At 37.8% G+C, this 17200-nt stretch overlaps 1 protein-coding gene across 13 annotated transcripts in view; it reads left to right on the forward strand.

Moving 5' to 3' along the window:
* Positions 1-10242, forward strand: part of raw — a 142523-nt gene extending 132281 nt beyond the window's left edge. For 8 of the 13 annotated variants that reach the window (XM_067764805.1, XM_067764806.1, XM_067764808.1 and 5 more), the window contains exons 7-9: positions 70-509; positions 1156-2252; positions 4456-9163. In XM_067764805.1, the coding sequence (XP_067620906.1) occupies positions 70-509; positions 1156-2252; positions 4456-5382 (2464 nt within the window). In that variant the 3' untranslated portion in view covers positions 5383-9163. Of the gene's footprint in view, positions 1-69; positions 510-1155; positions 2253-4455; positions 9164-9195 lie in introns of those variants that run through there. The other 5 variants (XM_067764796.1, XM_067764799.1, XM_067764795.1 and 2 more) reach the window with 2 other exon arrangements.
* Positions 10243-17200: the final 6958 nt, after the last annotated feature.

Here is a 17200-nt window from a genome sequence, read left to right on the forward strand (position 1 = left end):
TTCAATTTGTCAAACTTTACTCCATTCTATAGAATTTTAACTAATCAATTTAATTTCTTTCAATTTCAGTGTAGTACGCGGCGCTTTCGATCGTGTTAATCCAGTGAACGGTGTCATAACCGTAGCGCAATGTCAACGTGCTCTCTTATATTTAGGTTATGCTCAGAGTCTAGTTAAATTAGACAATTTAAATAAGATAATCGCTTCTCAGCGTGAAACTTTAGATACATTACATAAAGGCGGCCGTACAAAATCCAGTTCACAACAGGAGGCTATCGCAAGCGGCAGTGGTAGTGATGACACCTTGAAAAGCTCATCGTCGTCATCCTGCAACTCAGATACACCTACTGCTTCAATGGCAGAATCAACTGATGTTGATTTTGATTTGTTTTGCGTTATATCAGCATATTTATCGGTGTTGCAGCAGGAGATACAAGAAAGTGGTTGCATTTCGCCAATTAAGGGCACGAATGTGCCTCCACCGCCGGTCTATCTTACCAATATGCAAGGTAAGTAATCAAGCATTGATGCACAACTTCTGGAAGCCAAATGATTTCAACGCATGAAGTGCCTTCTTTTCGCATGGCTTTTCTCTTAAATTTGTTCAGCCTCTTTGTGATAAATCTGAAAATAAAAATTACATAAGAGGTCTTTAAACGATTTAATGCTTCTCCGTTTTAGATAGTTGAGTTTCATGCAAATATTAGTTTCAGTTCCTTTTTCGATGACGTTTTGGTTTTGCGAAAAGAGGAACGACAAATATTAACTTCGCATTTTTTCGATGTTCGAATTATGTATTTCGAAGTTAATCTTTTTCTCATTTTATTTAATAGTCTTTTGGAATTCGTAAACATTGTCCCCGTTACTCGGAGACGACTTCGAGATGGATGAAAATTATTAACCAATCTATGTTTTGAATTAAGAAGTTTTGAAACCATTTTTTTTTGTTAGTTCACACCACACTGTATGAATAATCCATAAAAATTCATTATACAAAATGAACTTCGAAAAATCTTTTTACTAGAATTTTTTAAATAGTATTAGGGACGTTAACGAATGAAATTCGAAATATAAAATCCTTGTTGAAATCCTTTTGCTAAAATATACATAAACATTTTAATTTTACCATTTACTTTATAACTCTCTCCTTTGCAGGTGACGACAGCAATTTTGCCATTAGTTATTTCTCAAGCAAAAATATATCGCGTACCTCAAGCCAAACAAGCGTCCCAGGCAGCGACACAGATCGACATAGCGGCAATGATTTACTAAGTCGTAGTCGAGATAGTGGCACTTCCTCACCACAACCATTAGATCAACCGTTAAAATCACGTTCGGGTTCACACTTTGGAGGTGGTAAAGCAAAAACGAAAATACTTGTCAATATCGAATCCATTGAAACAACTGAAATCACAACAACAACCATACAAACTGCTCATACACCACCAACACCACCGAATATTTCGACCACCACTGCTTCAGCCTACCCAAGTTTAAGCGCTACACACACAACAACAGCCACAACAACAACAACCACACATCCGCTTACACAAATGAACGCTAACGTTAGCGCTGGCGTTGGCGCCGGCGCCACCGCTCAAATGCATTTTTCACTTATGGGCGCGGATAGTGTTAATGCCACCGCTACCGCAATAGAAGCAGAAGAAAGTGATTCAAATGATTCGGTATTCTCATCGAGTAGTTCCATCAATTCGGTTAATTGTAATTATGGTATTGGTGCAAATGAAACGCTTACATTCGCTGGTGTTGACTTTCGTGATGTTTACTTGGGTGGTAGTTGTTATTTGCGTAGTAAATGGCGTCAAGATATAGCTATGCCCTATTTGAAATCTAAAGGTATTACATTTCACTTGCCTGCTCTGCATGAAAGTTTGCCAACAACGCCATTGGATTTGACGGATAAAGTCCACGAGGATCCACGTCAGTTAGGCACACATGAGACATCGTTGAAACGTACACGTCGAAAATATCGTGGTGCCGCTTTGGAAGAAGAGGAGGAAGAAGAATTGACTGTGTCACAAGAGACTTATAGTTGGGCGCTACCACCGATGCGTACAAATCTCTACAATCCAGCGTTGCTGGATGCGAGTCGTGTGCTGTTATTCGTTATAACTAATGAGACGCGTTCACTGGCGCCCATGACGTTGGCCGCACACTGTATTGGGCTGATGTACAATGTGGTGCTGGCCGTGCAAATGTTGCCCGATGATTGTGTGATAAATAATGAAAAGGTGAGTAAGATTTTTACTCTATTCTTTCTTGTAGCGAAACTTTGTTGCGCTTGGAGTCGGTGAGTTTATTGCATATAAAGGGGTAGGCAGGAAAGTGGGTGCGTGATTGATAAACTAGTCTATTGAAGCCTTGCAACAAGAAATAACTGTTTCGATGAAATTTTACTACTTAGGGCAAAACTAAAAATTATTACAAATTGTACATTTTTGAATATCCTCCATCCGCTTTCGGATTAGGTCACGAAGTGCGCCTATATTTCATATAGCGATACTTTCGGGTAGCAAATCATATATTGTTATTCGAAGTGTTTGAAATAGAAAATTAGATTACGCCTACATCTAGTCTAACGAAAGTATCGAAAATCTAAAAACATCAAATATTTCAGCGAGTAAGAGGACCTAGATCTTTCTATTATCTATCTATTAGCACATTTAGCTCGTGACCACTTCTAATTCTTTCTTTTCGAAAACTTCGAAAATATCAAAAGCTTTATTATTTCAGTGCAATGAAGAGTTTGAATGCTGGCGTTTAGTATATTAAGATCGTTGAACACATTTTTCCGGAAATCTTCAAACACTAGTACACCAGTGGAAAGTTATACAGTTGGCATTTACAAAGTAAAAGTCACAAGAAAAACTTATTACAACTATGTGATTGCGATCAGAAAGTGCGTAAATTTTTTTTAGTTCGAAAATTTCAAAAAACCACTCTTTTTTTTAAAGGTCAAGAGAAACATTCTTCATGACCATGGCCAGTTTCAGACAGCGCTTACGAATACTTATTACTATTCGAACATTTCGAAATTTCAAAAAATTAAGTATTTTACTCAACTGAAAGGTATTAAATTCCCTTAAAAGATTGTTATTGCAACTTAGCGAGTTATGTCAGTGACCACGCTTACTTTTTGCTTTTCGAAATTTTCGAACATCTCAAAAACTGGAATATTTTTTATTATAAAAATATTTTTGCGGAAATTGGAAATACGTAGCTCCCTGAAAAGATTTTTATTTAAAAATAATAATTCGTCTAATTCAGAAAGTGCGAATACTTCGAAAATTCCTCCTATTGAAATTATTGGTACTAACAAGTGTGCCAATTCCGGTATTTTGCATGCATTTTGCAAAGGATGAACTTTTTGGTAAAATCAAGTAATTTTCCTCTTTGTGTATCGAAAATGTGAAAAACTGTTTTCAGTACTATAAGTATTTTAAATTTCTAATTTGACATGCAGAGGACACGCAAACGACTTCTTAAAAAACAGCTTTCTTTTTTCGAAAATCATCCAAAACGGGAATAATAAAAAACCCCATTATTTAAATCCCGATAACACTTTCTATGCTGAGATTTTTTTAGTATGGAAAGTGGGTAAATTCTGTCGGCTTCTTATTAAACTTCGAATGTTTCGAAAATCGGTACAAAAAATATAGTAGTCAAAGTACGCCTTCGTGTTAATTTCGAAAAAGTCAATTCTGGTAGATATATTTCAATATTTCGAATAATAGCTAAATGGGTAGAGAAGTGTATTCTTTGAATATAAGAAAATTCGAAAACGTGCAATTGGAAATATTAGCCGTGTTTTTTTTTTTACATGTATATACATCCACATTTGCGGGTAAAAAAACCGCTTATTGTCACTTAGATAATGTTTAGTAGACCCATTAGCAGCAATTATTGAATACTCGCGGCATTGGTTAAATAAGTCACTACGAAACGGGTTGTGATTAATAACGGAGACAAGCACCTATGTTGGTCATAGTGTATAAGTTATAGCTGAAAATGTTGCGATGAATTGTGGACCCACAAACTTTTCGGTCATAAAAGTGGAGTATCCTCTTTGGTAGAGATAAAATGGAGAGACACATTACAGTTGCAACTAAGTATAATGCATACTAAAATCTAGCAGTACTAGTTTTCTGCGCAACAATTTCATAAGTGTAGATAAAGATATGCACTTGGTAGTCCATATAAAGTTTAGGTGCATATATATGTGGCAGCACATCAAAATATAATTAAATATATTTAAGCCTAAATTTAGAATTAAACACTATGGCAGCACGGCTGCTAAGAGAGTAATCCTATGTATGTATGTTAATTGAGCTCTCACAAGTACTTACTGGAACGATAGTACATAGTTAGCTGTAAAGTAAAATAATACGTAGGTAATAAAAAAGAATTAGCTGTTGAATAAATCATTCGTTCTAGAACCTTAAAAGCGACCACGTTTTGATTTATTACTACATTGGTGACCCCGACGATTTTTTCAAGATGGTTGATCCGAAATCTGACACCTCTCAAGCAGGAACCACCGAGACAAATCAAACGGAAATTTATCCTCCTCAAGGCTCATCTATCGTTTCTAACGTCGCTGCAGTTTCTTTACCGCGAATTCCAATTCCTACAATTGCAGACAACGACATCGAAGCCTTTTTTTACTCACTGGAGTTTTGGTTTGAGGCTTCTGGCATTTCTGGTGACAGCCGCAAATACTCAATAGTTTTAGCTAGTATTCCTCCTAGCAAACTACTTAGCTTACGCGCTATAATCGATGTTACGCCGTCATCAAGCAAGTACGACTACCTCAAATCCACTTTAATTCAACGTTTCACCGACAGCCAACCAAGACGTCTTCAAAAAGTTCTTCAAGAGATGGTATTAGGCGATCAAAAACCAAGCGAATTTTTTTCTAACATGCAGCACGTAGCTGGAACGTCATGGAGTGAAAGCGCACTTCTGGATCTTTGGATCAGTCGACTCCCACCGACCGCGCAGCCCGCAGTTATTGCATCTACGGCAGACTTAGCAGCAAAATTGCGCATCGCTGATGCTATAGTTGAAGCAAATAGTTTACAAAGCACTCAGGTAAGCGCAGTTAGTTCTGGCACAGAGATTTCAAGCTTACGCGACGACATAGCTCAGATTTCTGCTGAAATACAACATATCAATAAAAAATTCGAGAATCTTAGCTCTTCTGTTCGCTCCCCTACTAACGACTCTAACATTTGTTGGTATCACCGAAAATATGGTAGACAAGCAACAAAATGTAGGGACCCGTGCTTATTTGCGAAAGAAAAACAACAAGCAAGGCAAAACATCCAACAACAGCAACCGAACAAAACAAATTTACAATAGGGTTGCTCGACAGGTTGTGTTACAGGTAAACGCGAACATACTGTAGCACGTCAATTACATCAGAGCATACATGGCATGTCCCGCCTTAAAATAAATGATAAAAAAAACTAATTTAACCTTTTTGGTAGACACAGGGGCGGACGTGTCTGTTATTCCTAAATCATTAAAATCTGTCAGGGCAAAACCCACCAACGCTCAATTGTTCCCAGCGAACGGTTCTCCGATAGAGGTATTCGGAGAAGTTCTACTCAACTTAAACTTAAATTTCAATCGTGAATTTGTATGGAATTTCTATATAGCTGATGTCAGCTGCCCTATCATTGGCGCTGATTTTTTAGCACACTTCGATCTTTTAGTAGATCTTAAACATCGATGTTTACTTGATCGCCGGACTGCCGCAACATCTGTTTGCAAAATCGACCGCATCAATGTACTGTCCATTAAATCGTTTAAAAGCAACGTGAACATTTCAAAAATCGTCGAAGAATTCGCGGCAATTACTCGGCCACCGGTTCCAGGCACTAAAACATTATCTGGCGTTACGCATTTCATAGAAACAAGGGGTCATCCGGTTTTCGCTCGCCCTAGAAGGCTGTCGCCCGAAAAACTGACTGCTGCTAAGGAGGAATTTGAGGCTCTAATGAAGCTCGGTATATGCCGTCCATCGAATAGCAGCTGCTCTAGCCCTTTACACATGGTGCGTAAGGCGGATGGGTCTTGGAGACCATGCGGGGATTATCGAGCCCTTAACTCAATTACGGTTCCGGACCGGTACCCCTTGCCGTATCTTAACGACTTTTCTACAATCCTAGCAGGAAATTTAATATTCTCGAAAATTGATTTAAGAAAAGCTTTCCACCAGGTACCGATCCATCCCACAGATATTCCTAAAACAGCCATCTGCACACCCTTCGGCCTGTATGAGTTCACTCACATGACGTTTGGGCTTAGAAATGCAGCCCACACGTCAACGCTTTATTCATGAGGTTCTTAGAGGTTTGAATTTTGTGTTCGCATATTTAGACGACGTGGTGATTGCCTCCCCTAATTCCGAAACTCACTGCAAACATTTACGAATAGTTTTTCAACGTCTTTGTGATAACAATTTATCCATAAACGCATCGAAGTCAATTTTTGGGGTAACCGAACTGGAATTTCTGGGACATACTATAACGAGGGACGGTATACGCCCACTGCGCAAGCATATCGATGTATTATTAAATTTCCCGAAACCCCAAACCGTCCAAGAAATGAAAAAGTTTTTAGCTATGCTCAATTTTTATAAACGATTTTTAAAAAACGCAATCAATATCCAAGGTCCACTATTTGAGATGGCTAAGTCAAATAAAAAAAATGACAAAACCTTGTAAAAGTGGACCACTGATACTGAAGAATGTTTTGAGAAAAGCAAACAACAGCTAGCAGAAGCAACATTGCTGGCCCATCCGTTACCGGACACTGAATTGTCACTTTGGGTTGACGCTTCAAACTATGCTGCTGGGGCTGTTCTAAATCAAGTTGCGAGTAACGAAGTGCAACCGCTGAGTTTCTTCTCACTGAAATTTTCTCCGGCCGAAACTCGCTATAGCACTTACGATCGCGAACTCACTGCCGTATAACTGGCGGTGCAACACTTTCGATATATGCTGGAAGGTAGGCGATGCCATATCTACACCGACCATAGCCCTCTTACATTCGCATTCCAGCAAAATTCATCAAAGGCATCCGATCGTCAAGCAAGACAGCTCGATTTCATCGGCCAAATAACCACCGACATTCGCTATATTGTAGGCAGCGAAAATATCGTTGCTGATCTGCTATCGCGCATCCAGTCTATAACTTCGGAAGGTATAAATTACGAGGATTTAGCGGCGGATCAAGAGAGGGATGAAGAGCTAAAGAAATTTCTTCACGAAGGTAATAAAAAAAATTCACTCCAGTTAAGGCCATATACTTTGTTAAGCAGTAATAAATCAATTATCTGTGACTTTTCGCATGAGCGAATACGGCCATTTATCACCCAGCGGTTTCGGTCAAACGCTCTACATGCAACTCACGATTTATCACATCCCGGGCCTAAAGCGACGGCCCGACTAATGTGTGAACGATACGTCTGGCCAGGAATCTAACGTGACAGCAGACGGTTTGCTCAGCACTGCACGGCCTGCCAACGAAACAAGATTCAGCGCCACTGCGTCACTCCACTTTCCAGACGGGAAACACCATCTCAGCGATTTGCCCACATAAACGTCGACATCGTTGGCCCGTTCCCCATTTCTAATGGATTTCGATACTGTCTCACGATATTAGACCGTTTTACTCGATGGCCAGAGGCTATTCCGATGCCCGACAAGACAGCTGACACAGTATCCAACGCATTGATTAATGGCTGGATCGCCAATTTTGGAGTTCCCGTCGATATTACCACGGACCTCGGCCAGCAGTTGGAGAGCTCAGTTTTTCGACAACTTATGTAAACTCTCGGGATTAAACACCTGCGTACGACGCCGTACCATCCGCAAACGAACGGGCTTGTCGAAAGGTGGCATCGCACATTAAAATCCGCAATATTGTGTCACAGTGCGCAGAACTGGACTACCTCCCTACCAATAATACTTTTAGGTATGCGCTGCACTTATAAAGAAGACATAAAATCAACGCCCAGTGAGCTCGTATACGGTACCACCCTTCGACTGCCGGGAGAATTTTTTACAAGCAGAGAACCCGATCAAACTCACGCAGAGTCTTTGCAAAATCTTCGTAAAGCTATGAGAGAGCTGAGGCCGACAGAGACTGCCTGGCATACACGAAGGAAAGTATTTGTACATCCCAGCTTGAGAACCTGCACGCACGTATTTGTAAGAGATGGCCAGATTAGGTCTTCGTTGTCCTCGCCTTATAAAGGTCCGTTTGAAATTGTTAGCAGACATGAGAAATACTTTGAAGTCCATATGAAGGGATTCAAGGGGTTGTGTAGCGCAATATATAGCTTCTCCAACCCAATTGTCAACCTCACCTTCGAGCGGCGAATCCCGTTTCACTAACAGACGAGGCTCTGGCGACCCCAAGCTCCTCATGGAACTTGGGGGTGGGGAGGGAGGGATGGCCTGAAGGTTTAATGTGGCCATATAAATCGTTCCCGAGATGGTCGGGCCAGCACCTTAATGGTGCTGTGTTACCGGAGCGTATCGGATCTGTATCCGACAAAGGACCATCACATCGATAACACTCCCCAAAGCCTTCGGGGAGTAACCTAATCGCTACAACAACAACAACAACAACAAGTCAATATGAACGGTAGACGTGCAAAAATTTCAATCGATCAGCTAAAGCCTGCTTTCTTATCTCCGCTTAGCGAAGATTCTGGAGGAGGGTAGTGTGGCAGCACATCAAAATATAATTAAATATTTTTAAGCCTAAATTTAGAATTAAACACTATGGCAGTACGGCTGCTAAGAGAATAATCCTATGTATGTATGTTAAATGAGCTCTCACAAGGACTTACTGGAATGATATTACATAGTTAGCTGTAAAGTAAAATAATACGTAGGTAATAAAAAAGAATTAGCTGTTGAATAAATCATTCGTTCTAGAACCTTAAAAGCGGCCACGTTTCGATTTATTACTACATATATATGTAGTAAAAAAAGCACTGCTTTTATTGCTTGTTTTCCTGTGTAGAAGAAACGTGTGTTCCGAATATGGGGTATATGCAAGAAAGATAGGAGAAAAGGTTTCACTTCAAACGCACAACATTTTTTTTTCTTTATTTGTGAATTTTTGTAACATTTGTATTCTCTTTCCTTCAAATAGCTTACTCCAGCTGCTATTAAAGATTACAACCGTGGACGTGCATATCTAATCGATTTGGCCAAACGTCAAGGTGTGCCTGTATTCAATGATTTGAAAGCAGCTTTGGAATGTACTGTGGATAAGATAAAAGCGTGTAACTCCAGAGGCAGTAGATATGATTGAACATGATCGTAAATATGTGTGCAAGCACATTAACACACACAAACGCATAAGTTTAATACTTAGATCATCTATAGAACTTGTAAAAGAGATGGTTAAAAATAAAAATTAAAAATAAAGTATGATAGCATTTTGTGGTGCGATATGCTGCCTCAATAAGTACACAAACAAACACACATTTAAATTTATTTAAACATTTTTTACACAATATGACGACTACCTAACAATAAAGGGCAGCAAAATATTAGCAAAATTTCTTAGCAATTGCATATAAATGTGTGTTTTAAAATTACTATCAATTCCGCGAGAATTCAACACTTTTACTTAATAACAATAATATTATATTTAGTTTAATGTTTTAATTAAAAGAAGAAACAACCAGCAGAATGTTGCAATTTCAGTTATATTCAATAAACATAAAATAGTTATTTAGCTTTAGTTTTTAAGTGAAGAAATGTAACGCGTCTGCTCGCGACGCTCAAGTTGTTGCCTTAAATAAACGCTTAGCTGCAAACAAAAGAATCATGCTAAATTTATAAGCCTTAACATAATTTAATTTAATTAATTTCCCTTAAACAAATATCACAATATTTTATTATAACAATTGTCTTATTAAAAATTGCCTGTGTCTACAGCAAACAAACAAATGAAAAGCGCTAAATCAATTTTAAACTTACGACAAAAAAGTATAATAGTATATAACATATAATTATGTGTATTTAAAAAAATAAATAAAAAATAAAGCAAAAAACAAAAACTTAATCTAATATTTAAACTAAAATATACAAAAATAAAATTATACCAATAAATATACAATTACCAACTAAGCTGGCCTAATAGTTTGTAAGCGTAATGATGTTTGCTAATAATAATTCAAATAAAAAAATATTTTGAGTGTATGAGTTAACACAAGAAACACAATTATTAACTGATTATGTGTATTCTATATATTCTAGTCGCTTTGTTTGGTTACCTCTTCTTTATATAAGAACTGCGCACTTCGGCTACTCCTGGACACTTCCATGACCGTCACCAATAGCTATGTTTGGTGACAGTCATCGAAGGATAAAATGGCTCGTTTCGTGACTGTTATTATATTGCCCATGTTACCAAAGATGACGTTTTCGGTTAAGGTTATTAAACAAAGCCACTTAGACCACGTTTACACATCTTAATCTACAATAAATCGTCAATAGATAACATTGGCCGACAGCATCTCAGACCCAGAAACCGGACTATATATTTTCGAAGATTGACATGAAAATTTCAAACCACCTACCCAGATTGCTCATTCACGAGTTCAAAAGTGCTTCGTTCTGCGCAGCTACGTCACAGTTGACTGCTTGAGCGAATGAAAGAAAGAGAAAAAAATAAGAGCTAAAGGAAAATGACGTAAGAATTGCCCATAAAAAAGAGCTGATCTAATGTATACATGCGCAATGCGCAATCTTCTGGTGTGCTTTGTGGTCGTGACCGTATCGTAGCCAACCAATTGGTTTTTGGTTTACCCTCGTAACGATAAACAGCTGATTATGTTAGGGATAGGACTACAGCGATACGACATACGGCACCAATGACTCCCGCTTAACCATCTCCAATGTGATCGATTAAAGGGCAAAATAATGGTGACATAACCATAAAGCCACATGATGGAATTATAGAAGGTGGCGCATTGCGCATGTAAACATTAGTTCAGCTGTTTTTTATGGGCAATTTTTACATCATTTTCCTTTAGCTCATGTTTTTTCTCTCTTTCTTTCATTCGCTCCAGCAGTCAAGTGTGACGTAGATGCGCAGAACGAAGCAATTTTTAACTCGTCAATGCGCAATCTGGGTAGGTTATTTTTGATAAAGCCATAACCAGAAAAAACAGCTGATCCAACCTACCTTATGGAAATCAATGTATTCGATTAAAGAGCGAATTAATGGTGACTTATAACCATAAAGCCATAACCAGATAAATCAGCTGATCGAACCTACCTTATGGAAAGGAATGTAATCGATTAATGGTGCCATACCATAACGCTAACGCCATAGCCAATCAATTGGTTTTGGTTTCTCGCCATATCCATAACCTAAAAATATTTGAGTCGGTGAATTTAATAACTTTTTTTAGATTTTCTTCATTATTTTGGATACGTTATGACAAAGATATTTATTTTTTGTGGAATATATTTGTAATTTTTTGCGCTTTCATCATTTTTATGAAATTTTCACGATTTTTAAGTTAAGGCACCATTAATCGATCACATTGAGATGGTTATGGATATGGGTATGGTTACTAGTATGGCGTTAGGGTTAAGGAAGTTTAATTTGGCTTTAATGGTGCCATACCATAACGCTAACGCCATAATCATACCATAGCCAATTAATTTTTGTGGAATATGTTTGTAATTGTTTACATTTTCGTCATTTTTAAGAAATTTTCACTACTTTAAGTGGCAATTACATTCAAAATAGAAAAAAAAAACTAAATTTTGCCAAAGAGAAATTAGTCCATAATCAAAGAGTGGACCGTGAGAATTTTAGAATAAAATTAACGGTCACTTCTTCCGGTTCAATTTCTGAACTGGGAGGATTTTCAAAATTGAACATTATACAAATATTGTGCAGAGCAGAACAAACGATAAGCCCACTTTTTTTGGAGCATAATGCAATGTGTTGAAGCAAAAATCCAGCGAAATGAACCTTCTAAAACACGAAAAACTCTCTCTATTAGTAATGCAGAAGTGGAGCGAATTTTCAGCACCATGAATAATGTTAAAACAAAGCAGCGTAACAGGTTACATCTAAAAATGTTAAATTCAGTTTTATATGTAAGGTACAGACCATGGTACAATTACCAGGTAGAAGCATTAGCAAAAATGCAACACTCCCGTGTATTTTGTTGTTGCCGCTGGAACATAAACTGTCAATCTGTCTTTCAATTTCTGCTGTCAAAAGTGATGGAAGAAGAAATGTCATTTGTAATTTTTGTCAACAAACCGAAAACTAAAACAGAAAATTAACTAGTAAAAGTTGGTTTACTGATATAGGAGCTCTTTGCCGCTCACGAAATATATTCTTTCACACCGACGCAGCACACGCAGTTGACAAAATTCCAATTAATACAATTAACATTGATTTAATGTCAATATTTGGCCATAAATTATATGGTCCAAAAGGTATTTGGGCACTTTATATACAGAGTGGATCTGGACAAGAGCGTGGTATACGTAGTGGTACTGTACCTGTACTGATTTGGTGCTGCATGTAAGCTATTTGCCTTAACAATTTGTAGTGAGCTTTCTGATATTTGTTTTGGTTTTTAAGGAAAACGTGACCTACTGGCCGAATTGTATTCGGATTTAAGCCCAAAATATATTGGATTTACAACACCACCAACAGGAACTGGTGCTGCATATAACGGTAGCGCAAGTGATCGGGGACTTCAAACAAGAAGTACACGGCGCCGCGAATTGCTTATACATACTACAAGCCCAGATATAGGCGGTAGCGAAGGTGAGCTTTTGACTGATGCAACGACTACGTTATTAGGACGTGTGAGACGTACACGTAACCAGGCAGTATCGCCTTCACCGACTACATTAGCTGTAGCAAGTAAAAAGTTTATAAGTCCTATTGAGAAATTACTTGTGCGAAATGGTTCTGCGGCACTCTGCGAAGATACTATAGACAAAAAATTAGCTAACGATTTAGATAGTATACCTACAACGTCAATGATTGGTAATATCGAGTGTGAAAGCGAGTTAGAAAAATTAAGAGGTGATTCACAAAATGAAGACTGCACTAGAGCTGATATTGAGTGTATAAACACGGATAATGTGACGCAGGTAAAACAGGAACATGTGCAAAGCATTTTTGCCGGGGGAAACAAAACAGATTTATCTTTTGACAATGGGGTATCTCAAATTGCCTTCAAAGTAAAAAATGAAAAAAGGACTGACGAAGAAAATAGGAACAAATACTTACAGCTTCATTTGTTCACGTCACAGCACAACTAAAAAATCAGACGCTCATGTCAATGTTAATTGGTGCTTTATATGCGTCGGAGGTGGGCAAGTTATTTGTTGTGAAACATGTCCGACTGCTGTACATGCCAAGTGTTTAAATATTGCATTGGATCCGAGTGAAGGTTACATTTGTGATGAATGTGAATCGGGTCGGTTGCCTTTATATGGGGAAATGGTGTGGGCCAAATTTACATCTTTACTTTATCAAATAACTTGCATATATTATCTTACTTTTCTTTCATATTAGAGATGAAAGGTTCACTTTGTAGCGGCGAAAGTATTGTCCGAAATTTTGGTAGATCACCGTAGGAATTACGGTTGGGGACGATGAGACAAATTTCGTTTTTAACAAACTCTTGATTAGTACTCAAGTACTTATTTTATCTTGCACCAATCGGGAAACTGAATACTTACATAAAAGCCGGTAAATATAGCGACGGAGTGGAGTTGGGCATCAAATTTACTCTCTGCGCTCCCACAATAAGGTCAGAGGCTTGAAAATGGAGCGAGCAAATGAAGCCGTTTTGCGGAAACTTAACGCCACAAGCTTTTTCTCAATTTTTCCTCTTCCTTGGATCTTGCGGGACTGTGAAAAGCTTCACACCCGCTTTCTCCCTTCTAATATTGCACAAACAACACTTTCCCATATTTAAATATGCACAAAACACAAGTAAATTCTGTTTTCTTTCTTTACAAAAATTTGCAAAACAGTTAAAAACCACTGCGTAGTAAGAAATTTTATGACCACCATCGAATGAAAAAACATGGAAAATGCAACTCTGATGCTTTTAAGCCGGAGTCATTGGTGCCGTATGTCGTATCGCTGTATCCGCATCCCTAACGTAATCAGCTGTTTATCGTTACGACGGTAAACCAAAACCCAATTGGTTGGCTACGATACGGTTACAACCTTAGCGGCACCAATAATCGATTGCATTGATTCTCATAAGGTTGGTCGAATCAGCTGTTATAAGGTTACCGATACGGTTACCGATAAAGCACCAATGTCTCCAGCTTTACCTGGTTATTGTATCATGGTACAGACTAAGGAAAGAAGATAAGTGCTGCGATGATTTACAAACGATCTCATTGAACTAAAGCGCCAAATACACGACACGAACATTTCCGCGAACATTCCCGTTATGTCATGTTTCTGCGACCTTTTCTGTCGTGTATGGTGGTGTTTGCCAGTTCGCGCAAACGTTCGCCAAAAATCAAAATATTTTAATTTTTGGCGAACATTTCCGCGAACTGTTTGTGCGTGTATGGCGAAATAGCTCATAATCGTAGTAATTTCTGAATGGAACAGACGTGCGCGGAAAAGTAAAATGGACAATAAAAAATTTCTGAGTGAATTTATTGAAATGTATAAATCTTTGCCATCATTGTGGCAAGTAAAAAGCAAAGATTCTCTCTTTTTTTTACGCTTAATTGCCACAGCGAGCAATATTGCTGCAGCACAATTGTTGTCCGTATTCATCGCTGTCTGAAAGAGAACTAATGTTCGGCCAAAAGTTCGTATGGTGTATGGCCAAAGCTGTGAACAAGATTGCGGAATGTTCGCTGAAATGTTCGTGTCGTGGCGCTTAATGAACAAAGCAAATATTTATTACTATTCATCAGATGATGAAGAATCCTTATCGAAATATTTCAAGACATTATATATATAATTTTTCTCTCACCTACTACCGTTTATATGTATATCCTGTTGCAAGCAGTGAAATAGTTGTAGCAGTAGTAGAGGAGTGGTCAAATGATTGACTTTAAAATATTATAAATTAATTTACGTTTTTTACTAGATGTATAAATTATTTAAAATGCTAAGATTCTTATGAAAAATGAATAAAATCTTTGAAAAGTTGCCTTATATTTTTAGCTTTTTTAGGTAAACATTTTTTTTTAGCTTTTTTTTTTGCCCATTTAGCTTCTTTTCTGCAAAAATTTCTAGCAACACTGGGTCAGTGATGCATACTCAAAAAAGCGAATTCAGTAGAGGTGGTGTTATCCCAACAGCTGATTGCTTCTTCATGATAATTTTCCATACAACGCCTTGTACTGCAAAATGTCAGTTAATCGAAATCAACGAAAATTTTCTTTTGCCTTGACATTTTTCTGTACGGCGAATTGGTTGAACTCGCTCCGCCACCACCTGGTATGGATTCGCCTTGCATAATCAAGCAAAAAATAAGCGAATAATAAAAAAGCGACACTGTTAGCGATGTGATAGCCATTGTGAATGATGACAAAGTGTGATCTCTTCTGCATAAACGTCAAAATTCCAAAGTGATTGGATCACCTGATTCGTATTTGACTATCGCTGTCTCATTCTGTCTCTCTTTCTATCACCCGCTGAAGATAGGCGCCGCTATATTGAACAGCCTGTCAAAATGCTGAAAAGTAGCCATATTGAACAGCCTGTCAGGCAGTTGACAGATAAGAGACCACTCTTTGTCATCATTCACAATGGCGATAGCGCTACACAGTTCCAATTACCTTTCGCATCGCAATTTATTTTCGAATTCGCATCGCAATACAGAGTAGGCCCGCAGATGGCACCGGCGATTCGTTCTTTGACGCTTTCCATGCAAATACACTCAATCAAAGTGAGTCACTTGTTAGTACACGATACTTATCAAAAATGTACTGTGACGGAGCTTTAACACGTACCCTACAAGAATACTGACTATCATATGACTATCATCTGATTGTCAGCAATGTCAACCTAACGATCAGTGCCTCATACAAACTTTCTATCACAAACTTAAGGGGACTTGCGCAAATGTGATGTAAACAACTGTGTACGTGTGAGTTTTTGTCTCCTTCTTATGCACCAACATGGCCTACTGATTAAGTATATAGCCGTACTGCTCACTCTCATTCATTTTCTTGGATCAGTGCTGACACTCTAACTATCAAAAAGTGTCATAAATGATAGTTTACTGTAGATATCAGGTTTGACTGTTATACTATCATAAATGACCATTGTTATATTCCGCCAAAAATGAAACAATGCTTTTTGCTTTTTATTTACTTTATTTCATCACGTTCTTAATTTTGTACGTGATAAAAGCATATGTGTTTCTTATTTGTTTAAAAGAAATAGTTTTATAAGAATTCGAGTTCAGAATGTCCAATTTAAATTCAGAAAATAACAAAACAACAGAAGAGCGCTTTCCTCATGCGGAAACACATTTAAAAATGATTCACCACTAACCACTATTATTTTTCGCGTATCAATTTTTTGAGTGCGCCCCACACATTCCGACAGCTTTTGGTATTTTTTAATATTTTCGATTTTTTTTGCTTTTAGCATGGAGCTTTGAAATGCTCTCTTTTTCATTTTTTAAACTTATTTTTTATATGGTTTTCGTCGGTTGAAAATGGCGGAATTTAAAAAATAACAAAACAACCGTGATAATCATTTGATTGTCATATGACAGTCAGTAGTGACAACATGATTAAATCGGATAAACTGTTCTCGCATACATAAAATTCCGTTGAGAATTATGTACCTGTCTCACATGCATAATGGTATCTGCTGTATGTTCTTTTGTTCTGTACCAGGTGTCCGAAGCTTTCCCAGTTTGAGTCCTTTTTCATGATTATAGGCTGTCGTTGGGTACATGCGGACATGCGTGAGCGAACAAAGGAACATACATAAATTTGAGTATCAATGTTTACGTCATCGCAGGATCAGCATTGTCAATTACAAGTGCGAGTGTATTAGTAAAACTATCAGCGTTTCTTGTAGGGTAAATAATTCACCATATTCTAGTTTCACCATTGACACTGCTGCCAAACAGCTGTTCAAATATGAGCAAAATGGGGGAAAT

This window comes from Eurosta solidaginis, chromosome 2 (assembly GCF_040869045.1).
Source record: "Eurosta solidaginis isolate ZX-2024a chromosome 2, ASM4086904v1, whole genome shotgun sequence".
Lineage (NCBI taxonomy): Eukaryota > Metazoa > Arthropoda > Insecta > Diptera > Tephritidae > Eurosta > Eurosta solidaginis.